The sequence below is a fragment of the Electrona antarctica genome (genome assembly GCF_951216825.1).
Source record: "Electrona antarctica genome assembly, chromosome: 18".
Taxonomy (NCBI): domain Eukaryota; kingdom Metazoa; phylum Chordata; class Actinopteri; order Myctophiformes; family Myctophidae; genus Electrona; species Electrona antarctica.
The window spans coordinates 13,664,439-13,692,429 of NC_136799.1; the positions used below are offsets into that span (position 1 = coordinate 13,664,439).

Sequence of the window (27,991 nt, forward strand, 5' to 3'; positions counted from 1 at the left end):
TGACATTCTGAGATTTATTTTCCTTTAGTATCGCTATTCAGTTACAAGTAAAACTGCTTGTTCCTCCCTGGTCCAGTATGGGGTCCATGTATCTGATCTCAGGTCCAGTGGTGGTGCATGCTGGGACCCCCACGCCACTGGCTGTCACCGTCCTCACGGACTCTCCCGTTAGAGTGTTGGCCCAAGTGACACAGGGCACCTCCGAGTTAGCCCTGGCCGAAGACACCTTCCAAGGAGGTAACACTGGAAATACACCCGACTGAAAGCAACTATGCGTCCATCCAAAATGACTCCATGTTGTCACGTTGTCTCTCTCAGCTGCGAAACGTTGAATATTACAAATGTATCGACTGAAAGCTAACCAGGTTTCATTCCATTTACTCTGATGTAGCACTTGTAAGTCACTTTCGATAAGAGCTTCCGCTAAATGCCTAAATTATCAATAATTGGTCTGGGACTCTATGTTCATGTTCTAATCTGCTAATTATAATGGTTTCTAGTACTCTATCTTTTCCTTATCCCCATGCGATACTACATCTGTAGTATTATCTGTTACTCCTAGTTGTATATGTATCTGTCCTGTGTTTCATAACTACTGTGCTGCCATGACAACTTAATTTTCCCCATGGAATTAATACATGTCTATCTACCCTACCTACCTACCTACCTACTGCCTATCTAAACATGAGCTTGACAATACAAAACTGTACTAAAGCATTGTTTTCTTTTAAAGGCTTGACTGGGATTCTCACACTACCTCCGGTGAGTATATTTTGTCCTTCTCTCTTTGTTTATATTTAGACAGCCAAACTCTTCTGTTTCATAACCCAGTGACTCATATGCTAAGGTTGTAGTGTTTAGATAAGATGCCATTATACAGCCAGCCAGTGCACAGGTTCACTTAACCCCTAAGAATCTGTCTGTCGGTTCTTCAGATCTCTGGAAGCTCTACAAGCCAGAGTCCTCTCGTGTCCCTGGTGGTGAGGGGCTACCAGGCTGACAAGCTCATCTTCTCCAACACCACCAAGCTCAGCCTCAACAGCAGAACTGTCTCAACCTTCATTCAGACGGACAGGTCCCACTACCAACCCGGAGATACCGTCAGAATCAGAAGCGCTTCTGTCCAGACCGACTATTATCCATATGGAGGAAGGGTGGATATATCCATACGGGTGGGTCTCTCAGTCTGCCGTGTGAGACATTGATACCAGGGGAGTTGAATAGGTTTATGGTCACCGACACCCATTGTAGGGGGTTCTGCTGATGTTCCTTTTGTTTTTGATCAGGACCCCGGAGGTAATGTCTTCCAACGGTGGGATTCTATGGAGAGTCACCTGGGAATTGTGTCGACAGAATTTCCATTGTCCCTCGCCTCTCCCACTGGACAGTGGAGGGTCACGGCTACAGTCAACGTAGGCTTGCTGTATAGGAATGCATGATTATAGCATTAACACATTATTCTCGGATTATGTGCTGTTGTACAAATGACTGCTGTCAGATGAATGGATGACTTTGCAAAAGCATGGAAAGACATTGTTAAAGTTAAATGATGGCAAACTACTTTGACCTTCTACTCTCTTATCCTGTACAGGACATGACAGATGAAAGCTCATTTATTGTTGAAATCTACGGTAAATAATATTGTGAATCTATTACATTTTATTATTATTATTATTTTTAAACTATTACACACTTGATGATACTGCTCCTTCTAATTTGACTGTCTCACTTTTACAGAGCCTCCCCACTTTGAGGTAACGGTAGAGACTTCTCCAGTAATCCTAGTTGGAGATGACATCTCAGGAACTGTGACAGCCCAGTGAGTCTTAAGCCTTAACCCCCATGTATTTCCATATGATGGCTGAGCATAATTCTGGGGGCGGCAATGGATCAGGGTTAGAGTGGCTGGTAGTGCAGCCGGATGGGAACCTCAAGGTTCCCAGTTCAATCCCGGGCTCCCCCAGAGTTAGTGTCGAAGTGTCCTTGAGCAAGAGTCTGAATTGCTCCCGATGTGCCTTGCATGGTTTCCTCCACCATCGGTGTATGAATGTGTGTGTGAATGGGTGAATGTATGCATAATATATATGTATCTGTGTGTATCTCATATAGGGACTCTAGCGGACAACCTGTACAGGGGACACTGTCTGTCTCTGTCACATCAGCTGTGCATGGCTCTGGCCATCCATTGAGCTTGAATGAAATCAAAGAGGTGAGTCTATAGTCTCTATTATGTCCAATCAGTACACCATGATTTAACTCGCAGAATTAAATTATCTCTCAGGATTTTTGCTAGTTGAAGAGTTAGAACCTTGACCGCACATTCACAACATCCCCGGACCCCGGTTCAGTCAGGAACACGTCATGGATAAGATTTACTGATTTACTGTAACCGTTCATTGCAACAAATTCAATACTTGCCATTAATGGCTCTGCTTTAATACTCTGATGTATGATGATGTATGACGATAAGAGTGCCCCTCACCTCACACAAGTGTTATTTATTTTACTGTACTGTAATGTAGAAATATTCTGAAGTAAAAGTCCGGAATTCAACATTTACTTGAGCAAAAGTACAAAAATATTTCAAAATGTACTTAATGTACCAAAAGTAAAAGTACTCATTATGCAGAATTTTCATATGTATAAAAATCTATAAGCATTGCGACACATTTGTGTTTGTAGATCACCAATTTTCAAATGGCGAAAATGTATATGGCTGAAGTGGTTAATGTATGTTTGCTATGATAATCAAAATCTATAAAGTAACTGGTAACTGTACAATATTTGCCTCTGAGATCCAGTGGAGTAGAAGTAGAAAATTGGAAAGTACAGTACTAAAGTAAAAATTCTTAGTTACTTTACACCACTGCATATGACTCATGTGTCCAGCATGAACTAACGTAAAGCTTTGTTTTGATTCCCGCCTTATAAAGAGACTCACTGCATGTCTCCCTTGTGACGTTGTATATGTACTACACTAGTACAAGCTCCAAAAAGCCTCTTCATTTTTGCCCCATGTTTTCAGATCCATGGGTCAGCACAGTTTTCCTTCAGTAAAGATCATCTTTCAGACCTCCTCCACCAATACAGTTCGTCTGGGAATAATAATGCCAGTATTATTGTCATGCAAATTACTGCATGTGTCACTGAGATCTCGACAGGTTAGTGACCTGTATTTATTTTTTCTATAATTAATGCCGAAAATATGCTATATTTCGAATTTGTTCAACACATTTGTTCCTATGGCTGTAATATGTTTTCTTTTGTTGTAGGATTTAAAGTGACAAGTGTGGTTGATGTGCATTTTATGAAGAATGCCTACCAGCTATCGTTCTACAATTTCCCTCATGTACCGAAGCCATCATTACATTTTGCTACAAACGTAAGTAAAAGTCATCATGTTTACAATCAAAATCAATGGCTGCTTCGGTGATCTACAGCAGTGGTTCTCAAAGTGGGGTCCAGGGACCCCCAGGGGTACTTGGAGGGGTTCCAGGGGGTCCCCAACCCGATGTGTTACCTTGACTATTTAAAAACAGCAGATATACAAGCTCACAGCTTGTACAACTGCTCTCTTTGGAAGGTGTTGGCACAAAACATGTTCAGACAAGTTAAATTTAGGGGTCGTTGACGTGAAAAGGTTGGAGAACTACTGATCTACAGACCAATGAGATAATAGATGCCTTATGTATTTATTTCACAGCTTAAGATATCCAGGTACGACAGAAAGCCACTGAGCCCCTCAGAGTTGATGAGCCCTGTAACGGTTGAAGTCACACAGAGAACATCCAAGACGGACTCCATATCCACAACGATGACGCTTACCGTGTCCGAGGACGGGCTTGTCCACGTCAGGTTCATGTTACAGGATACAGTAGAGGGGCTTTTTATCCAGGTGGGTGCTGTTTTTAAAGATGGAGTGCCGCGATTTTTTTTCACCCTAAAACATGATCATCAGGCCTTATTGTTATATATAAGGAGGTATATATATTTTTGAGTGGTGTAAACCACTCCTACAACTGGCTTTTGTGTGCAGAAAAAAATGAGCATGGTTGCTATGTTCAAAATAATTTCTGACGTAATTAAATCACACCCGGGTGAACTGGATGACCGTAGCAACCATGGTCATTTTCTCTGCACAAAAAAAGCCAGTTGTGAAATCACATCCAGGTGTGATTTCATTACGTCAGATCAGAGCTGATCAGGCTATATAATACCTTACCTTATATAATACCTCACATCGGACAAAAACTCCAGCTGAATCAACTTCATGGTCACAAATCATCACATCAGAAGACGAGTCTACCTAGCCAAAGATCTTTAACGTCAGACATTACGTCAGACCACAGCTGATCATGCTATATAAAACCTTACACCACTCAGTTCACACGGGTGTGATTATTATTTAAAAGTGTACAGTATTTGTTAAAATGTTGTTTTTATGTGGACACGCCCACCAGTTCATTAAGTATGCCTGGTTTGCCTGGTGGGTGGTATGGGTGGTGATCCACCTGAACTGAAGCCGCACCCACAGCTGTAGTTGTATGATAAAAGGGGAGGGGTTAGGGGAGGGGCTGATAGTGTGATGTCACTATATTACTGTTTATTTCATTGGCCTGTTTGACTGTCAAGGGTTCAGCCTCCAGGAAGAAACCCTAAATACAAAGTTAATACACCATTGCACATAAAAACGACTCCAGGGTGTCTAATGAAGTACTGTCACCTCATAAACACATGAAAAACTGGAAAATACAAAAATTGTGGCACTTTAACATTCTTCCACCGGGAAGGTTGGTCAATTCAACAGTTCAAAAGTGAATGGACAATTTCAGTATATGCAGTGCACTATACATTATGTTATTGTCACAGCCAACGCTACAAAACAAACTGACAGATTTGTGTACCGGTAGATTGGTTTATTTTTTAGTGTGGTAAAACCAATGTCTACAACCAAAAGTGCATGTTCCATTGTGCTATGATGTACGATATCTCGCAATGCATAAATTGAGTATGAAGTCATCAATTTAACCTTGAGTCTCTCATTTTGATCTGTTGTTGCATGCAGGCCAGTTTTATGTCCGGTGCAGAGACTTTGGAGCTCTACGGTGGCCACACGTCTCCTAGTGGTTCATACATTCAGATCCTACCTGTCAGCTCCTTTCCTGCACAGGTAAAGAACGGATAGATATTGAACAAATAGCAATGTATTTATGAATACGTTGCAATGTGAATTGACACTTTTAACTGTGGCATTTTATTCCAGGCCGGAGTGCCCCTTGCAGTAGATGTTGAGAGCACTTTTCAACCCAGAGAACTTCACTACGTGGTATGTTTTAGTCACATCTAAATTAACAGAGGACTATACACACATGTAGGTTATCTCCGTTCATGAAAGGGTTATCTCATTTCTGGCCTTTAATTCTGCACGCATCTCCGCCTGCTTATCCGACGTCAGGTCGCGGAGGTAACGGTTCCAGCGGAGAATGCCAGATTTCCCTTTCCTCGGCCACATTGGCTAACTCTAATTGGGGCATCCCAGGGTGTTCCCAGGTAATCATGGAGATAAAATCCCTCCATCTGGTCCTCGGTCTGCCCGTGGGCTCTTAACCTGCTGGGTGTGCCTGGAAATCCTCCCTGGGGAGGTGCCCAGGAACAGTTATCTGTATTAGATGCCTGAGCCCTGAACCACTGCCGTTGGCATGTAATGGAGCAGTGGCTCTGCTCAGAGTCTCCAGGGTGACTGAGCTTCTTACCGTGTCCCTAAGGGAGATGCCAGCCACCCATCTGAGAAAACCCATTTTGTCTGCTTGTATGCAAGATCTTGTTGTTTTGGTCATGACCCACATTTCATGACCATACTGCAGGTGAGAGTAAGAACGAAGAATATTGACCAACTGCTTCGTCTAAATTGTATGTTAGGCTGCGCAACAGTGACACTTGGTGGTGAAAAAACTGTATTTCCGTGCTTAGACATACATACAGACACAGAGACACCGAGACAGACACACACACATTGCTGCGTATAGGAGTGGCTAGCACCACTCAAAAATCACTGTATCGGTAATATATCAGACTCCTCTGTACAGTTGCATGCGGATTTTAATTTGTTGTTTGTGCTTATATAATACAGTACAAACAGACATACAGTAATACAACAATACAAGAGATACAGTAAAGATACTGCACACAGTGCACAGCATAAACAATGTTGAAGAAAGAGGAGCCTGTCTGGGGCAAGACATTGTTTCTTTTTGTGCCAAGTATTACTTGTAATTGTCTGGTATCACTTTCCAGAGGGGATAATTTGATCGACCTGATTGTAATCAGCACTCGGAATAATTCTAAGGTTTTGCTGTTTCTCTCCGAAAAGTGCTGCAAGCTGGCTAAGAATTATTTTTTTCTCTGCCATTTTTCCAGGTCAGCTCGAGAGGTCAAGTGGTGGCAGCCGGAACAAAGACTTCTTCATCCTTTTCTCTGACTCCAAAGACGTCTTGGTCTCCCGAGGCCTGTATCACCATCTACTGTTTCGACCCTGAAGGAGAGATCGCCAAAGATTCAGTTCATGTATCCATTCATCAACTCAATGTAATTGTACTCATAATGCAATTTACTGATCACTGAATATCCAGTGGTATTTAGTGTGAGAAATATACATCCATTCTGGCAAACTATATTATAATGTACAGTAGGGCCTACATTAGGGACTACCTAGTTTGTACTGTATATAGCCTACTGAGTAGGCTATATACAGTACAAACTAGGTATTATGTATTGGCACACAACTGATTCGTTTTGGAGCTAATGCTTCACCAGATAATTGTATTTAGAATATATTTAAATTTAGAGAACATATTTAGGGATGCTTTTCTAACCTGTAGGTGTTGGTTTTGATTTGAAAATATATTCTTCTGGAGTAAAGCCTTACCTTGTGTGGCTCTGGCATCACATGGTGTTGACTTACTTACTACTGTACTGGCTTGGTTCTTGTTTGTTGTTTATTGATCTGTCTATAGTTTAGGGGTGTCTGGGTGGCACAAGGGTCAAGTTCCACTGTGGGGTTTGATTTAGTGTTGATTTTGACGGCAAATATCAATGTAGTTTTAGCCTTTTGAATACATTTTAATTTAGTCTTAGTCACATTTTTGTCAACTGAAATGTATTAGTGTTTGTCTAGTTTTAGCCGACTAAATATCATACGATTTTAGTTGACTAAATCTACAGTTGATTTAGTCGACTCAAAAATCAAGACATCCTGGATCCTGATGATTCATGACCATAACACATTTGATTATGTGGGGGAAAAAACCCATGTAATCATTATTATTATTATTTTCACAGAATAAAATGTTTTTTGGTCATGATTCACCAGGAACCTGGATGGCTTGATTCTTGGCTTAAAATAATTTATATGAATATAAGTGTGGATTGAACGATGGAACGGTTTGGAACCAGAAAATGACTGCCACTCCTATGCCCTACAGATGGATGGGAATTGGCATATTGACCAAAATGACAGAAAGATTACTTACTTACTTAGACTTAGTTCCTCCCGTTCCTATTGGAACATTGGGCGACGAGTCCTCTCCATTTACTCCGGTCTCTGGCGACCCTTCTTGCTCCGTGCCAGCTGACACCCATCTCGCTTAGGTCTTCCTTAGCTGTCAGTCTCCATGTCTTCTTTGGCCTCCCTCTCTTCCTCTTTTCACCTTCTGGCATCCAGTCCATTGCCACACTTGCCGGTCTCTCTCTTGGCAGTCGGAGTACGTGTCCAGCCATTCTCCTTCTCCTTTCATCGACGATGACAGACAGTGGTGCTACCCCTGCCCTTCTCATCACCTCCTCATTGGTGATGTGGTCTCTCCATGAGATCCTCAGGACAGAAAGATTAGAGATAAAAATACAATAAAATTATCTATTAAATGAAAACTACGCTATGACAACTGAAACTAAGACTAAATATAATTGACAATTTCATCACAAATAAAAACTAGACTAAAATGTTAGGGAGGGACTAGTGGACAAGAGATCCAGTATAAGTCATTTTACACTTGGTTGCATGCTGAAAATAGCAAATCTACAAGCTCACAACGCGTTAATGGTCTGGTGTTAATGGTCTGGTGTTAATATCTGTCGCTCGCTGTGTGCCATTTCCCTCAGATGCCTCTAAACTGGAGGAGTGACAAAGCCGGGATAAGGGACCGGCTGTTCTTTGCTGCCACCGTCACTGAACCCCAGGTAGGAATCTTGGCACTGGGAGAGGATGGTGACAAACCAGAGGCTGACCAGGAATACAAAGGACAGAAGGTATGACTCGTCACTGACGGAATGTATTTGACCCATTTCTTTTCCTTTTTCTTTCTTTTTTAGCAGACTTCACTGAACAAATACTGTCACACACTACCTGCTATTCGTCATCTCATACGTTGCGATCCACAAAGGCAAAACACATTCTTCATGAGACTTTGAGACACTGGGGAGATCCCCCAAAGATACTGTATACTGGAGTGCAACTTCTTAAGGGTGATTTATGTACTTATGCATGCCGGTGTTGTTCACCACAAATGGCTGATCTGCAGATCAGCCACTTGTATCTATTTGCGGTTCGGAACCCCGGTGCACAACCAGGTATAAGTCAGGCCTTAGTGGAAGAATGCAACACACAATACAGTGAATGTACTGGATCTGACAAAGCATGTGTCATGTTTTTGGACAAAAGGCTCGATTTTATGAAACAGAAACTCAACCTTTTGTGTGTGCAAACATCCTTAAACATAGATAACGGTCAGATGTGGATGATTTATATTTTGTCCAAGTTTATGGTTTGACTGCAAATCTATCATCGTAATCTTCATACTGTCGCATAATCTGCCAATTTTGACTGCTCCCCAAAAAAGTGTTTGAGACGTTAATGTCAGCTACTGTATTAATTCATAATTTACAATTCAGGCATTTAGCAGACGCTCTTATGCAGAGCGTCTTACAAGTGCAGCATGAACCCCAAAGAGAACATGATTGTAGTTCTTCAAAGAAACTAGGATACCGGGTAAACATCAAACCTAGTAGCATCTGTCTAAACAACATGCTTACTGAAGGCTCATACATCGCCACCGCCCCAGCGGCCCTTCTCTCTGTTTTTACTCACCACCGCTCAACGTTATTTCAGCTCCGGTGGTCAGGTCACCACCGAAAATCCAGACTATGAATGAGCCTTTACTTACTCCTCTAATGGGACATAAGGCTTCAATGAGCGCTCTCCATTGCATTTGATCCCTGGCAGCATGGTGCGCCTCTCCCCAGGACAGGTTAATCTGTTCCAGCTCTTGTGATACACAGTTCTGCGCCAGGTGGTTTTGGGCCTCCCAGGTTTTCTTTTGCCTGGTGGTGTCCATCTTAAGGCCACCTTTGTGATGTGGTCCTGCTCCATCCTCAGCACATGTCCAAGCCATCTCAGGCGTACACCACTAGGTGTGTAATATCCTTCCTTGGTGATGCTCTGGCTTTGCCTGATTGTCAGACTCTGAGCCTCCAGTGCGCTCAGTCGAGTGGGCGAGGTCTATGGGCTGGAAACCAGGCTAGGCCAACATATGCTACTGTATCTAAATAAAGTATTGACAAATATACACATCACATGGATTAAAGTTCTCAGTCACCTCGACTGCGATTTCAGTCATTTGGATTCCATAGAAGACATGCTGGCTTCTATGGAATGTCATGCATGTCATGCACTGAAAATAGGCAATCTACGCTGCGCTGCGACCTGAGTTTGTAGATTGCCTAATTTCCTTTATTAGTTATTTTAAGATTAAAGAGGTCAAACTAGTGATAGAATACCAATGTTCAATCTTCCAGAAAATCCTTTATGAATGATTCACAAAAACAAAAGTTAAAGTCTCAATCTGCAATTTCTTCAACTAGTTGGCTGTATGGCTACCAAAACATCATAATTTTACAAATTCTGTAAATAGCTTTTGTGGGTGCCGTGTCGTTAGTCAGAAGGTTCCTTGTTCCGAAATTACTATCCCTATCTCTAATCCTAACCTAAACATAACCGCAAGCACGGGAGCAGTGCATGTTCGGACTAACGGGACTTCGGATCTATGGGTAGTTCCCCTTTTGTGTGGGGGCTCCATAAACGCTGTTTCACAAGATTAGGACTTGGCCTCACAACATTTTCATGTCGTGTAATTTTATTTTTTCTTCAATCATCAATGATCATCATTAAGACGTAGTAACACTGTAGCATCACTTGGGACCGGTCAGACTGGATGTAATCTATCCGTCGACTGCTTTGTTCGGGGGTGACTTTGCTGTTCCTATGAGCTGGTAACTCTAGTGTTTAGGATGTGAGGGCGGGAGCTAGACCTGTGGGTTGTGGAAGAATACATAATGCCCAGGGACAAAGCCACGCCACTTAGGTTTGGCTGAGGGTGACCTTTTAGTGGCTCCATACTGCTGGCAGGTTTAGTGTGTGCGTGTCAGAATAGACCATATTGAACCTGAGCTCATCCTAAGCCCCCTGGAGATCACCCAACGTCTTGCATCACAAGTCGAGATCTGACCTGTATTTCATGCAGGATTCATATTTCACGATGTAAGGACAGCACGGTGAGTCGGTGACTTATATTCTACTAACTGTATTGCTTTTATTATCATGTCAGAGATGCACCGCTTAACCTCTTTATTCACAGCCACAACAAAGCATGTTTACGTGCTTTGGCTCAGGTTTACTCATACTGTACTGGTGACTGTAAACATCTGAACTGTCTCTCACCTACTGCAGGAGTCTAATGTTATGGTGCTGACCGATGCCAGGCTGCATAAGACACAGCAGGCTCATGAACATGAAAAGGGTATGATGATTACATTATGTTGAATTGTCATAAACAGTCCTCATGTGTAGATTTTCATGTAGATTTTGATTCACATTTTTGCTCTATGCATTTTGTTGACCAAAATGGCGTGCTCTATGCACACGCCATTTTGGAAAGAATTTGGGCCCCTTCCCTGCTTCCTTCACAGGTGTTACCGATGATACTAACGAAGGCTCTGTTCCATTCGGTTCAAACAGAGTCAGGGTGCTGCTATTGTGTATGTTGGCTCACTGGAACATACACAATACCAGTAGCCTGGCTAATAAGCCAGACACGAATCTGCCGTTGGCAAAAAAAAAAAGCCTTGTGGTATGAGTATGGCTTATTAGTCAGGCTACTACACCAGTGGGTCTCAAAGTGTCCTTGAGTGGGGTCCAAACGGCCCCGTATGGGTCTGTAACTCTGAGAGTTATGGGGGTCCTTGAAATTATAAAGTTTGAGAACCACTGCACACTAAATAGAACAGAGCTTTATAATTAGTATCATCATTCATCGGTAAGTAACACCTGAGAAGGAACTAGGGAAGTGGTCCAGAAGTATAGCAAGAGTTATTCTGTCTGCATAGAGCCCACTAAAAGGCAATATATAGTTTTGTTTTGGTTCCCTCTTCTGGAGATCAACCCAAATTGCAAATATTGTACACTATAACTGCTCTTCTGATTCTCCCATTATATGAAGAACTAAGAACTAAGACATGTATTATTTTGTAAAATGACAACCATCTGTGTTAACTTTTTCTGGTTAGAGGACTACGGGAAGTTGGAATTTTGTTTTAGGAAAGGTATTTTTGCTTTAGCAGACTTTTTATGCAAAGCGTGGGAAAAAAGGCAGAATGTTTTGTTTGTGTAAAAAAGAAAAAAAAGAAAAGAAAAACTGTTTCTTGTACACAATACAATACTGACGCAATGATTTGTGGTGTGTCCTATAAGTCCATGTGGGCTGGGCGCCTTGGGTGCATGACACAATCATCTATCTATCTATCTTCTCCTTTAGGTCCACCAGAAGAGGATATGCTCATGACAGAGAACTAACTGCTCTTCTGATTCTCCTTTAGGTCCACCAGAAGAGGATCTCCTCATGACAGAGAACTAACTGCTCTTCTGATTCTCCTTTAGGTCCACCAGAAGAGGATCTCCTCATGACAGAGAACTAACTGCTCTTCTGATTCTCCTTTAGGTCCACCAGAAGAGGATCTCCTCATGACAGAGAACTACTGGAGACAATGGCTGGAGCAGGTCTCTATTGACACGTTGCCACAGATGGACACTGACACTAGGTACTGTAAGCACTCGTCACACGCGTTCTATGATGCTACAGACTGTATGTCACTCATTTTGGGGGGGGGGGGGGGGGTGGGGGGGGAGGGAGCTATTTTACTGATTTGGGACAAGGGTTGAAATGGTACTTAAAACTAATTGATTTTAAAAAGTAATCGATAATGGAAGTTAATAAAATAATCAATAATTATAATCTATCCCTATTTTGGGGCAAAAAGTCTCCAAACATTTCAAAATTAGTGAAAATGGCCAATCTACAAGTGTGTTTTCTTATGTTTTGCACAAGCATGATGTGCTTAATCGATTCGATTTATCGAAAAAGTAATCGATAGAATAATGTTAAGTAAGTCTATCCATAAGAGTTGCAGTCCTATTTGTGACTGAGCACTCCTTCTCTTGTACCAGGGTGTGGGAAAGTCTGCAGGTACCCGAAGCACATGGCATCAGGTTTCGGAGAGAGGTGGTGGGGAGCACACCTGAGCCACAGGGGGTATGTACAGCAGAAACACCTTTTCTATACACAGGTTTGGGATCGTTCGCATTAAAGTTTGAAGTGAGGATGATGATGTGAATTTACTGTAATAGGTGGAAACCTCATATGTCACTTATATATGTTACTTTTCAGGATTCAAATTCAAAAGCAGCGAAAGTAGCAGATCGACAAGCTCAAAACAAGTTCATTCGTGTCACATTTCAAGCTTGCAGATCTACTACTTTGATTGTGTGATGCTGTAGTATAATCAAGTAGGCCATGTAGTAGATTTCTGCCCGACAGCAACGACATGTAACAGATGCATTGAAGTCGACCCCCAGGCACTAGCAGTGTAGGACTGAGTTTTGGTCTCGGGTGTATAGCGGAGCCATGACTGACATTGTTACCCAAGGAAGGAGTCGGGTGGGGAGTGTTAAAACTCAAACAAAGAGCGGTATAGCAGAGGTACATGGATGATGCATTAGAACTTAAGGACCATAGTGTGTGCGTGTTACAACTGGAGATGGCTGAGGCAGTATGAATCTATTCCTCATGATGATGAAGTCACCCACTCACGTCATTTGCCATTGACTTTGATGTACGGAAGACATGTTGTCATAAAAGGTCTATAGTCTTGGCCACAGTGCCACACACACGACATCACAGGCAGAACACACTGTGTTGGAGGGGATAGCACTAGTGCTGCACTATTCTAGTTCAAATGTGATTGATTTTCCCTCACCAGAATTGAGATTCACATTTTTTCCATGAAAATATTTATTGCCTTTAGTCTGTTGGTGCTGAACATTACTACATTAAAAATGTGGCACCTGGAGCCAACTACTGTGGCTTTAAACAAACAGTCAACATCAATGTGCTTACTTAAACTTCTCTTAAAGTCTCTCTCTTGTAGCGAAAACAATCGTGATCTTTTTTCAATTAATCGTGCAGCACCATCTATCGCCCCTCAAAAAGAGGGTCCCATAACAGTTAATTTTATGGGACCCACACAAAGTGACGCGTTCTAAGCTTGTAGATCTGCTATTTCAGCTTTTTGTGCCTGTTTTCAACATGGAAACGATTTACGATTATGACAAAATAATTGCGATTAGACGATTATGTAATAATTGTAACACATTCTGAACTGTTCAGGAGTAATATTTGAATGTATCACCTTAACTGTCCACTTGTACTTGTCAGTGGTGTAAAAGCCATAGCCAGCCACCCATTACTGTACACTAAGCCCTAAGTTACTCTTGAGTTTGATTGTGTGTCCTCCTATTATGTGGCAGAACTTAACCTTGTCCCTGGATGTCCCAGCCTGCTTAGTCAGAGGAGAGGAAATTATACTAGAGGTGAAAATCTTCAACAATTTCGAGCAGGACATGAAGGTTTGGGAATTAAATTTACTTCCACTGTTTTAAGTGATTTTTGTACTAATGCTTTTGATACTACAGCATGAAATTCTCTTGAAGGTGACTCTCTGTCTAGTGTACCATACCATGAGTCCATGAATGATCCATTCTTAATCTTATTTCCCCTTTTCTTCCCCACTTTCCCACGTGTTTTTTTTTTTCTTCTTTTTTCCGTAGGTTGGCCTACTGGTAGAGCAGAATGAGGCCTATGAGTTTGTCCTGGCAGAGCAAGGAGAACTCTCTGTGGTGAACACGCGGATAGTCACTGTGGGGAGCCGGGGCTCTGCTTCGGCCCTGTTCCCCATCCGACCTGTGGCTGTGGGCCAAATGGAAATATCTGTGGATGCTGTGGCAAACGAGGCCTCGGCCAAAGTTGTCCGGACTGTGCTCGTGAAGGTAAAACACCACTTAACTGACGGATAAGATCTCAGATTCCAAGCCCAAATTACTCGGCACAAGCCATCTATCCAATTTATCTAACTCAAACTAAGCCCCTGTAAGCTTTGGCGAATGTCAAATGGAACACAATTTCTCCCATGGATTTGCAACGTATGAATAACGCATTTGTATTCAAATCTTTATTTGGTGCATTATGAAAGCATGTAGGTTTTATTTAAAGCTGCAATCCAAAAATCCTTATTTTTGTTATTTTAAGTTTAAGTTAAAAGCTACGGATTGTTATGTTATAGAGTTGTACCGTCCTCCAGACCCCTACATTAAAAGAAAAAAGAAAAGAAAACGAACCTTGAATAATACAGTTAATCCTATGATAACATCAAATCATGTCCATGTTGCCATAATAGCCTGAGGGGGTTGAACAGTACCATTCGGAGACCGTCTTCCTGGAGCTGATGCGGCAGAACCATTCCAGAGCCATCTCCTTCGCCTTCCCTCCAGATGTGGTAGCGGGCAGCCGACGGGCTCACGTGGCTGTGGCTGGTACGTTGTGTACCCTCTCTGTTCTTCCTGCTTCTACTGTGCCACATCAATCTTGCGCCACCCCTTAGCCCTAAACGTATTTGCCTTTTTTTCTTTCTTTTTTTATATTTTGAAAAACCTTTTAAAATTTTACAAGCTCACAACGTGTCAATGTAGATCGGCTAGTTGAACTACTAAAATAGTAAAAAATGGCAAATACGTTTAGGGGGAAAGATAGGGCCGTTTTTTTCTTTGTTGACCGGGGTCCCCCAGACTCTATACTAGGTACACTACTTTTTCCCCTCTACAACAGTGGTTCTCAAACCTTTTCATGTCAAGGACAAAATGTCAGGAACCCCCATAAGAGAAGATATATCCAAATTATTCATAATCTTCAATATTTTCCAAAACCTGCGCTCTGAGCTTGTAGATCTATTTTATATATTTATTGTTTTTTAAATATTGAAAATTATGAATAATTTTTATATTTTTCTACACCAAAATATCTCTTCACTGAAAAGAGCCAATCTATAAGCTCAAAACGTGACGCAATGCAACACGTTGTGAGCTTGTAGATCTGCTATTTTTTACGAATGTCCCAGAATCGGGAAGCTAGGGTTCATGTGGTTAATTGCGTCCCGTCACAATATGTACCCACTTTTAACTTGGGATGGGGGAGGGTGGGCCGCCACCGCCCGGAGACTATTTGGGTCTTGAGGATGAAAAATGAAAACGATAGCTATCCAAATGCTGAATGTTTACAGCAGGCAGATTCAGGACAGCTGTCTGGTTAGTTGGCTTCACTCCGCCCAGGTTGAAGGGCCCTGGGCGTTTGCCATGCCAGAGTAGAGGCAAGCAGGCAGGTTTTGGCTGGTGGAAGCTGAAACTCATTGTTCCCGTGTTTGATGTGATTGTCGGATTTACAAAGTATAATGCAGCAATCAAGACTGCATGGATGTCTGTCTCTACTTTTCCGTTTGTGTGTCATTTTCCATCCATTTATTTGTTGCATCCTAAAACAGGATAGAGAGGGGCCTTCCTCCAATCCTGATCGAGCAGAGGCGGGCCTTGGTGTGTGTGTGCTGTTGGCCTGTTGCGCGTCCCCCCACTGTAGAGCGTGTGCATGTGCACATCTTGTTACCGGGGTGGACTGGGGCTTTTTCCAAATCACCCAAATCACTGAATGCTCCTTTAATCTTCACCTTTTATTATGCAAAAGTAAATGCAACTGCAGACATACAGAATGGCTATTTTGAACATAGTTTCTCTACACCTAGTACAGAACAAGGACAATAAAATAATTCTGGACCATATCAGACAAGACCATATCCGACTAAATCATGGCTCACAATAAAAGTGTTCTTATATTGGGGTCCTAGAAATTAAAATCTTATCCAATGGGGCAGAAGGAGGAGAGGACACTGGAGCAGCACGGACACTTAGAGCCTTTTATTAGGTGCTAAGTATACAGAACGACTAACGTTTCGACCTTGCGATCTTCAGAGTTTCTGATGAAGACCGCAAGGTCGAAACATTAGTCGTGATAAGCCTGTGGCACTGTTGAGGTGTTATGGAAGCCCATATTTGCTTTGATAGAAGCTTTAAACTCATTTGTATTGTTGTCGAATCTAGTGTCTCACACCTTCCTCTTAGTACAACCACAATACAACCTAGATTATCTGTGGGGTTCAGGTCAGGCCAGTTGGTGTACATTTCTGATGTGTGGGGGCTAGCCTTTGCATCTGGAAGTCTCCGAGAGCTCGACCTTTGTTAGATAAATCTATTGATTCATTCCACTCTACCCTTGGAATGAATCATACTGAATTAAGGTATACTTTAGTTTAATTCCTGCCACAACTAATTGGGAGTCCTTGCAATAAAAAAAATAAAAAGATTGAGAATCACTGAATACTATTCAACTACTCCTAAATCTCATTTAAATGTCATTTGTGTTTTCTTGTTATGCACCATTGTTGCCCATACTTGATTATATAATAACCCACAATAGCCTACTACTATTTCTGTATCAAACCACAAAGATAACATGAAATTGAAAGTATTTAATGGAACACCACAATAGTTTAATGTGCAAGCAACCTGAGTAGCGCTTAAATAGAAAACCTGGGATGGCAAGTATAATGTTTATTTTTCACGTGTTCAGTAATTGTCAATCTGTGTCCTCCTCAATGTAACAGATATGGCATTAAAGACAGAACAACAACACATGATCTATTCTATTATATCAAATTAGGACCTCTGGTCTATTAGGTATTTTATACCATGCTTCCCAGACATGAATATGCCCACTGTGTCTGCAAGCCATACTGTATGTTGCATAAGCATAACAAACACACATTCCTGTCTCATCTGTATTGCACACAGGCGATATCCTCGGCCTGTCCATGAGCAACGTGAACCAACTGGTTGACATGCCCGTTGGTTGTGGGGAGCAGAACATGATCCACTTTGCGCCGCACATCTTTGTGCTCAAGTACCTGGAGAAGGTGTCTCAAGACAATGAGGAGAGGAAGGAAAGGTCCCTGGGCTACATGAGGGAAGGTAGTCACTTTTCATTATTATGACACATTGCCGGCACAGATTCCAAGAAATGTATAATGTCCTTATGCGTGTTAACGTATTGAGTATTCAACAGTATAGGCTGCTACAGTGTACAGAATATATCTCATGGTTACGTTAGCCTAATAGGGCCTAGTTTTCCACAGCCCATAGTTTTTGACAGGTAAGCTCAGCTGAAGGTAATAATGTTAATTGTGGGATCACGGTGATACACAAAAACACACCCACATTTAATGTTATTTATTTCCTTCTGCTGTGTTTGTCAAAATGTCTGCTGTGTGAAGGGTCTTCTGGGGTGGAAGAAATGATCAGTAAGCTTCAGTGTTTACTGTTCACTAATCTGACTTTGTGAATCCTCCTGTTTAGCTTATCAAAGAGAACTGTCCTTCCAGCGAGACGATGGCTCCTTCAGTGCCTTTGGAGCCAGTGACACCTCTGGCAGCACATGGTAGGTTATCAAAATACCAGTTTCCACTGTTCGTAAACTGACAAGACACATATTTTTTGTCTGTTTGATTGAGAGCATGTGTATGTGTCTACTCTATATGTATGGCACTATCAACGGAAACTAATGGGAACATGCACAATGCTTCCTCTCACGTATTATTGTTGGCCTCTAATCCCTGCTCTCATGGATTACAGTTGTCAGTCTTCATGACTGCTTTCAGTCATTGGATTCCATAGCGTCAACATGTCTTTCTGTAAAGGATAGTTTTACTTGTTTGCGGGCTGGTGTCACACACTGAAAATAGCCGATCTGTGGGGCTTGTAGATCAGCTATTTTCAGTGCAATATATAGCCCCTTTCGGGACCCTTGTTTGCCTTTTCTGTATTTGGGATCCCAAATACAGACCAACATTTTCAGTCGTGAAATGTGAGATTTGATTTAGCTTTAACCGCTCTGCTCCCTGGCGGGTCTTTTAGGCTGACGGCCTTCGTACTGAGGTGCTTCCTCCAGGCACAGTCCTTCCTCCCCGTGGACCAGACGGTGGTCTCCAGGGCCATGGACTGGCTGTTGAGCCGCCAGAGTCCCCAGGGAGAGTTCACCGAGGTGGGCAGGGTCATCCACACGGAACTGCAGGGGGACCTAGAAGAGGACCCCGTGGCACTCACCGCCTACGTTCTGATCACGCTGCTTGAGGATCAGACCTATGTGGTGAGGAAGGGGAATGTGTTTAAGCTTCAAAGGTGGTCGGGGGGGTGGGGGGGAGGAGAGGGGGCACCCGTGAAATAATACAAATGTTGACACAATACACGCACCGGTGAAATAATACAAATGTTGGCACAATAAACGCACCGGTGAAATAATACAAATGTTGGCACAATACACGCACCGGTGAAATAATTCAAATGTTGGCACAATACATGCACCGGTGAAATAATACAAATGTTGGCACAATAAACGCACCGGTGAAATAATACAAATGTTGGCACAATACACGCACCGGTGAAATAATACAAATGTTGGCACAATACACGCACCGGTGAAATAATACAAATGTTGGCACAATACACGCACCGGTGAAATAATACAAATGTTGGCACAATACACAGGCCTCTATAGTCTCCCAGAGGCAGCCTATCATGAAAAAGTGTCCACTACGGTCGTCACTACAGTCGTTAGTAAATGTAGTCCATGCGCTTTTCAAGTACCTAGCAGAAAATGTGAAACCAGGGCACACTGACTTGTACTGTATGTCTGTGTGCAGAACACGTTCCGGGTCAACGTGAGCCTGGCCACGGCGTACCTGGAGGATAAAGTGCTGGATGAGGGGCTCCGTAACTACAGCCTGGCTCTGGCTACGTATGCTCTAGTGCTGGCCAACAGCCCCTCGTCGGACAGAGCCTTGGCCAGCCTCACCGCCAGGGCTGACACGAGAGGTAATGTCGTGTGAATTACAGTTTATCAGGAAATGCCTGTGGCTGGCTAATGATACCCATCTCCATTGATATCTGAGGAATAACTATGTCATTCCAAAACTTGTGTATCTTCATTCAGAAGAATAGAATTTTTACCCCCGTTAGCAAATCGTCACTGTCTGGTGGAAACATCATTATGTCCAAAACTTGTTCAATTTCAGAATTCAAATTAAAAAAATCACAACCGTGTGAAGTGAGGGGCGCTCTTATCATCATACATCATCTCATTCCAGCCAATCACATCCCATGTCCAGCTTTTAATGTTACACTATGATGTAAAACTGGCCATTCATTATCGATGGCATTTCATGTTTGTGTTAGGACAATGTTTGTGTTTACACGCACACTAAAATCTGGACATAGGCACCCTTCTAAAATAGCAATGCTGTTGCTGTTGTGTGACGTTGTAGTATGACGAACAAACTATGGGGATTAGTGGTTTCTGCCCAAACAGAAACGAGATTGGAATCAGCCTTACATCAGGAAAGATCAGCCTTACATCAGGAAAGAGCTATCTATCCCGGAAGGTGTATGTATGTACTGTCTGATAATGTCCCCATGATACTGTGTGACAGTGATTGATGGTAATGTGAGTCCAACAACAACAACAGTGTCGCTGTGTACACATTGTAAGTAGCCAGGTGAAATTGTAACCACTGTTACAAAGTGATTCACATAATAGAAAGGAGACTGAGCTTCACAGATGGGTTTCTGTGCAGCTAGGGGGCAGAAAGCAGCACTCTTTTACAGCATATCGTCTGTCGGGTGGAAACCTCATACCGGTGTATATATCCAAAACTATTACTTTTTCAGGATTCAAAAGTAGCAGATACTCATTTCAAGCTCTCAACGCGGAGCAAAGTGTATATCGGCTACTTTTGTGTGACTGTAGTATGATCAAGTAGGGCATTAATTTACAAGAAAACACACAAAGTTAGAATATGGAGATAAGAGGTTTCCGCCCGACAGCAATGATATCTGGAACACCGCCATGCACTGCAGCTGTAGCTCAGCGATTCCCACCCTGTGGGCCATATGAGGGTATTGCAGGTGGGCTCCCAAATAGCAAAAGCAAAACACTACAATATTAATAATATAACATTGAAAATGTATTCATATAATTGGTCATCACTAATGTTCATGATAAAATACAATCAAAGTCTGTGTCTCATAGGAAGGCTGTGGGCAGTTCAGAAAACCGTCTTCCAGTGACATCATCGTTGGACAGATATATTTTTAAAACAATATTTCGATTTGTATTATCGTGAGAGTAATTGATGGCTTCCATTATTGCATTGTAACTTTTCATTAGCTTGGATTCCCCATCGATGATGTCACTGGAAGAAGGGTTTCTGAACTGTCCACAGTCATCCTATGAGACACCAGCGACGGCTCCAGAAAATTGTGACTGGGGGTGCTAATGCATCTTGGTTTACATAGAAGTCAGCCAATTGGGCTTGTTCGGGGGAGGGGGGTTAAGTCTTCCTTAAAACTTCATTGTGATGCCGATAAGTAGGAACATAAAGTGCACTACAGTATTTTGGTTCCATTGATCCAACCCGGAAAACACAATCGATGAACGTGCTCTGAAAGTGCACGCAGCTCAGACCCCTATCTGTGGTCAGATGGACACTTTAGAGACATTCTAGGGGGCCCTGATCCAGAACGGGTTGGGAAGCGCTGCTCTAGCAAGCCGACTGTAATCACACAGCGCTGATTATAGTGTGTTTCTTTCAGCCCATGTGGTTTCGCCCCCCTGAATGCACGCACACACACACACACACACACACACACACACACACACGGTGATGTTAGTAAACATCCGAACATGTAATGCAAATAATCATGTAAACAAAAAAGAACAAAGTAGATAATGTGTGCTGTACAAACAAAGCCAGCAGCATGGCTCAACATAAAAAAGGTAACCTACTGTATAAAGATGTTTATATAGGTGCTGATTGAAGCAGTCGACTGATTGAGCTCTTCTGATTGAGGGAGACTGTTCCAGAGTGTAGCGGCCAAAAGCCAGGTCAATATATAACATTTAAGGCTGGAACAAGGGATATATAGTACAGCACCTGGATGAGATTTGGCAGGCAGAAGTGAGCATCTGCTGCATGTCTACTCTATAGGCCAGGCTATACAGCATGCCGTTACCGCACACACGTCACACTAGGGATGCTGTTTAATCTGACGAACATTGGATTGCAATTTTAATGTATGAAATACGGTTTAATATTGATTGATTGTTATTTATTACCTTGTCCTTAACCACATCACTCCATGCAGATGGGGTCATGTTGTGGACCACTGCCAGTGGCCTGGTGACAGATGAGCGCTCGGCAGCACAGATCGAGATGTCCACGTACGTGCTGCTGGCCTTGTTTAAGCGTGGCAAAGTCGTGGAAGGTATCTCCATCATGAAGTGGCTGTCCAAACAGAGGGACCATCTTGGTGGCTACGGGACCACACAGGTAAGGCTTTTCAGTTTTTGTTTTTGTTTGACCTGATTATCCCTATTCTGGATTTGCTGAAAATTTGCCAAAAACGGATTATTTGCGGAACATGGATGATCATTCTGCGAAAAGTGCAGATTTACCTAGCTCACAATACATTGACGCTTTACTTTTTTTTTTACACAAACTGATTGATTGTGTTTTTTTCCCAGGACACGGTGATCGCCCTGCAGGCTCTGGCCGTGTTCGCTTCCATCAGCGGGGCCAGTGCCATCGACCTGCGTCTGAGGATGACCACCTCATCTTCTGCTCCTGAATCTTACTTTAGCATCAACGCCACAACCTACCTCAACTACCAGAAGCACGAGGTGATGGGACGTGAATGACAAAATCAAATATCATGATATATATTTGTTTTAATCAAATGCCTCAATATCGATTATATTGTGATAATAATATACATTTGTATTTCACTTTTTCAGATTGATGCAGAAAACGACCTGCTCATAGATCTCTATATGGAAGGAAGAGGATTCGCCTTGTTTCAGGTAGTTATACAACTACTTAGAACAGGTACCCGGCTACAGTATACAGCAGTGAAATCTGGCCTGTAAATGTGACATGAACACAACAGCTATAAATTGGTATGGTGACTTTATACATTGTCGGATACTTGCATGTGTGCTTATATTATCATCGTCACTTTACCCAAATACTGTACAGCTCTATAGTGGAGTTAGTAGGGTTTTGAACATTTAGTCTTTTTGAGGGGCGCTAGCCGCACCAATGCAACTCCTTGCAACAAAACCATTTTAAGGACATGTCACACCAATGCAACTCCTTGCAACTGCCATTGAGGATAATGGTGTCATGCAACTATACATGCAACTACTTGCAACCGTTTGGAGTTGGGTGTTGCATTCCGAATCATTGGTGCGGTTTGGGCCTTAATGTTTGTTTAGAGCCTACTTGAAAATAGCCGGTTTCCAGCCAAGTCTATGGACTTTAATGTTTGTTAGTTATGATGCAATCTTTTATCAGTCAAGTCAATGGACTTTAATATTAGTTTAGGGCAGTAATATAAATGACAACGTAAGACACCATCTGACTGATATAAATACTGCCCTCGCTGTGCCCCATACTTCACCAAAGTGTGTTTGTTTTTTTCCATCTGACTTGGCCAGTCTAATCAATGATGCTGTATGTCCCTCACACTTAACTGTACTGAACACACAGTGCTGAGGCAAAACAGGCCGATGCAGATGCAGTGCTGTAATGGACTGCAGTCATTCAACAATTAACATCTGGAACGCATTGCCTTCATGTCCTGTACTCTTGTGCATGTGCATGTCCAGATAGTATCATAGAGGAGTCTGTGGGGAAAGGTCCAGTCTTCAGTTCCACTGTGTTCGGTTTAGCAGTGTATGTCCACAGACCCAGAACTCCATAAAAGTGTGTGTGTGTGTGTGTGTGTGTGTGTGTGTGTGTGTGTGTGTGTGTGTGTGTGTGTGTGTGTGTGTGTGTGTGTGTGTGTGTGTGTGTGTGTGTGTGTGTGTGTGTGTGTGTGTGTGTGTGTGTGTGTGTGTGTGTGTGTGTGTGTGTGTGTGTGTGTGTGTGTGTGTGTGTGTGTGTGTGTGTGTGTGTGTGTGTGTGTGTGTGTGTGTGTGTGTGTGTGTGTGTGTGTGTGGTATTTTCTGCCTAAAAGCCTCAAGTCAAAATTATGATGTGCATGGGGTGAAATTAGTAAAACAAAACCAGCTTTTGTTTTTCTTGTCATGTGTGGATGGGTGAGCATATTCAAGACATTAACCACTTAGGCCCTATTTTGTAAAAATATAGCCAAATTTATTTTTACATGTAAAAAAAAAAAATGCTGATCTTCAGGCTATACAATGCATCACGATGCGATGCGTTGTGACTTCTGCCGATCTTTTCTTCACTTTAAATTAACAATTTTCAGAATATACATATACCGGTAATCTTTTTTTTTTGTTTGTTTTTTTGTTCTTTTAAGTCGTTTTTTTTCCACTTCCACATGACATGCCCAAAATATGGACTCCAGGTTGACCGTTTTTTTTGCAGCTTATGTGATGAATGAATCACACAGTGACGTAATTAGATCTCATAAAGGTCCTGTGACCTGTGACGGGACCTAAAGGCAGTAAAGTGTCCCGGAGGCCAGCTGTGCAGATGGACTCACACTGTGGAGTCTCACCACGTTCTTAAACACGTTACTGATTTAATCCAGATCAACGTCTTCTACAACTTGGAGAGCAGAGCGTTCGCACAGAGCCTCCAGCGCAACATGGACGACGAGGCCTTCTCTTTGAACGTGAGCGTCTTTGATTCAGAGACGGACCTCGATCACATGCTGCTGTCTATATGCACGAGGTAAGTGTCCTGGCCTCATCCTTCCGCTACTGGTTTGACTCGGGCCACTGGTTGGCCTTGAGTGATTTCAGGAAAGCACATTTTTATACACAAATGCCCATTATTATAAATTAAGTAAGTACCGCCCAAGGAAGTTGCCTTCATGTTTTGCAGAGCTGTTATGGAAATCATGTTGTGATAATTTTCTTGAATAACACTGCTTCTGGGGGATGTCCCAACTTTCAGCTGTAGTCCTTTACCAGGCTTTTACCAAATGAGAAGCCTGGGAACAAGTTTGTTTTTATCCTTATCATCATCATCATCATGGTGAGGGTGGTTAGGGTCTGTATCCATAGAGCGTAGTGGCTTTCCACAATGTTTGTCCATAACAAGATCCCACAAACATAATGACTAACAATAACTTTAATGGACGACTTGGTAGATGATTATCTTGTGTGTCCACAGAGTAAAATCCTATGTTCATTTATTGTTTTGTGACTCTGAAAGTGTACAAATGTAACATTTACTGGTCCATTTCGTTACGTTACTACACTCTGAGTTAAATTAACACTGACTTTATAGTGCAACGAATATGACAGAAGTCATACAACTGATGTCTCTCTCTCTCTCTCTATCTAGATTACGGGAGAATCAAGGGATATCTAAGACAGGCATGGCCATCATAGATGTGGGACTTCTAAGTGGCTTCAGTTTGGCTCCTCGGGACGAAGATCCAGAAGTTTTGATCAGAAAGGTGGATACTTCCCCTGGGAAAGTGAGCCTCTACCTGGACTCAGTAAGTCTGTTTGCATCATTCTAACTAAATTATATCTATAAATGCACAGAATCTATGTATGTTTCTCCCACATCCGGATGACTGATCGCCAAGTGGGACTGCGATTGTCCAGAAATATCTATTAATCCAGTGGTTCTCAACCTTTTCAGGCTGTGACCCCCAAAAAATGTCATGTTTGAACTGGGGACCCCCCACCCTGATAAGCACTTGGAATGTAGGAGTTGAAGCATTCAACTTTCGTTTCCACATGTGAAAATAGCAGATCTACAAGCAGAACTCGCAAATCGAGGTGTTGTGAGCTTGGCTATTTTCATATAGTTTGTTTATGAATTGACATATCACCGTCGTGGTGGCGCTTACCACCTCCCAAGCATGGATTAAGGGCAACATGCATGGCTGGCATGTGAACATGGTCTTTGTGTTCACGTTGGAGTGCTAACAAGATGTGGACGGTAATTATGTTAACGGAATCCGTGTCAACCCTTCACTTCCTGACCCTGTCTGTCTGTCTGTCTGCAGCTCAACACATCCGAGGTGTGCATTAACCTGTCTGTTTAACCTGTCTGTCTGCAGCTCAACACATCCGAGGTGTGCATTCAACTTCCATTGATCCGAGACTTCAGAGTGTCTCTCGTCAAGGACGCTGTGGTGAAAGTGTACGACTACTATGAACCCAGTAAGTGACCAATCACATTCAGCTTGATATTTTTATTATATAAGTATTGCCAAAACCATGAAACTAGACAGTATCTATTCTACACATTAAAATCCTGGTGTCAATTCAAAGGGACCAGGCACTCTATTTTCGCCCCTTATCCCTAAACTACTTTGCTTTTTTTTTTTTTTTTACTATTTTGAAAAACTTTTTTGAATTGTTAAAATAGCCAATCTACAAGCTCGCAGTGTGTCGATAGATTGGCTATTTTAACTATTCAAAAATGTTTTTAAAAATAGTAAAAAAGGCAAAGTAGGAGTTTAGGGATAAGGGGTTTAGCATGGATGAAAATAGAGCCCCAAATGTTTGCCGCTCAGTAAAGATGAAATCCTGGGGTGGATATATTGCACTCGATTTCCAGGCAGTACTACTCGTCGGCCAGCAGGTGTCCTATATCTGACTCCAGGTCAAAATCTCTCAACAGAAGAGTAGGTAGACGTAGACCACATCCACTCCAACCACTGCTGATGTGCTATTTATGTTGTAATAACATACTCTATCATTCTGATTGATTAAATGACATCCTGGATTGAGGCTTTTACTCAGTTTACAATGTAACCACAACCAAATTGCAATCTGGAAACCCATTTTGTAAAAAAGAAAGAATGAAAGAAAAATGTCTTGAGAGATTGTAACCAATGTTCTCTTTCTTACTGCATTCACACGGGCAGATGCAAAGATACAGTCTACCATTCATTTTCAATGGAAGCCGCAGCGATACAAAGATACAGTCTACCATTCATTTTCAATGGAAGCCGCAGTGATACAAAGATACAGTCTACCATTCATTTTCAATGGAAGCCGCAGCGATACAAAGATACAGCCGCCATTTGTAGCTGCTGCAAAAGCTACAAAGCTACATACACGTTTAGCTGGTTTCAGCTACAAAGCTACAAATACGTTGTTTAGATTTGCATCTTTTTATCTTTTGCATCTGTCCGTGTGAACACATAATAGAGTTACAAATGTACACTGAAGATTTTACAGTGTCCAGTGTATGCAATACAAAGGTTTGGACTAGCTGACACTGTATAAGTTCTATGTATCCTCGATTCCTCACTCACATGTACATCTCAGTGATGAAATTCCCCGAAACTCACAAAGCTAGATATTCCCCGAAACTCACAAAGCTAATGTCTTTTGCAATGTCATTGATACGGTATCGCCAGTGTTGTGTAACGTAACGTATCATTTTCACCCTCACCCAGGGAGAAGAGCCATAAGATCGTACAACTCTGATGTCATGCAGAACCTGCGGGCCTGCTCCTTCTGCGGTACGAACTGTAACAGCTGTCGGTCCGGCCTGAGCCTGAGCGCCGCCTCCTCCTCCATTTATTCATCTCAGTCCAGGAGCAGCTCCACCTTCAGCTTGGGAGGCCTCGTTGTCGCTGTCGCTGCTTTTTTACTGTAGCCTCATGATACAGCGTTGCCAGATTTTGGGAGAGAAAAATAACCAGGTCCAAGCCCAAAAGAAGCGACTACTAAGCCGAATGAGGACAACGCTCACAGCGCGTTATGAGCTTGTAGATCGGCTATTTTTCGAATAAAATGTGGAATATTTGGACGATTTTTTAAACATTCTAACACAAATCTGGTACAAAAGGGGGTAGGGACAAATGGATATTAATTTGGGGGTCCATGACATGAAAATATTTGAGAACCACTGGTTTAAATATTAAGAAAAATATATGTGGAAGCAAGCCCAAATAAGCAACTATACACTTTAGAAACGACTACCAATATTTACAGGCAACTTTACTGAGAAAACAAGCCCAACGGCGCTTATAATATGCGGACATTGGCAACACTGCTCATGACACAGGACAAAAGAAAATAGAGTGACAGAAATATATTTCTATTATGGCATTTGATCCGACCAGAAATGGCTAATGTATTGTATAAATGTATTTTTTATTTCATTTTTTAAGTCGAATGTGTTTTCTTTATATTATTTGTACATGATGTTTTGCGAGTTTTGCAAGCTTGTTTTGTACACATGTGACCTCTGGTACTCGCTGCACAACGTGGTGGATTTTTGTTGGATGGATGAATGGGGAATTGGTAGTCACTGTCTCACAGATCAAATATTATGGCATTATGGCATGGTCTTTTTTCTGTTTCTTTATATATTTCATTTCATCAGTGTACGCTGGTTTCTTTTGAATGAGCATTGATATTTGGTTAATAAACACAAGTTTCAGTAA

The 27,991-nt window shown here is 42.2% G+C and overlaps 1 protein-coding gene across 1 annotated transcript; it reads left to right on the top strand.

Moving 5' to 3' along the window:
* Positions 1 to 77: 77 nt before the first annotated feature.
* Positions 78 to 27,991, top strand: LOC306942610 (CD109 antigen-like; the record flags this gene model as incomplete). The annotated part of the gene is made up of 25 exons (XM_079528617.1): positions 78 to 237; positions 734 to 762; positions 936 to 1,100; positions 3,704 to 3,895; positions 5,066 to 5,170; positions 5,264 to 5,326; positions 6,418 to 6,585; positions 8,158 to 8,304; positions 10,781 to 10,850; positions 12,048 to 12,147; positions 12,554 to 12,638; positions 13,913 to 14,011; positions 14,213 to 14,431; positions 14,839 to 14,974; positions 17,336 to 17,512; positions 17,897 to 17,978; positions 18,455 to 18,686; positions 19,240 to 19,411; positions 21,740 to 21,924; positions 22,119 to 22,274; positions 22,389 to 22,454; positions 24,155 to 24,297; positions 24,916 to 25,072; positions 25,646 to 25,748; positions 26,996 to 27,991. The coding sequence occupies 25 exons, from the start codon at positions 78 to 80 to the stop codon at positions 27,196 to 27,198; spliced, it is 3,414 nt and encodes a 1,137-aa protein (XP_079384743.1). The 3' UTR covers positions 27,199 to 27,991.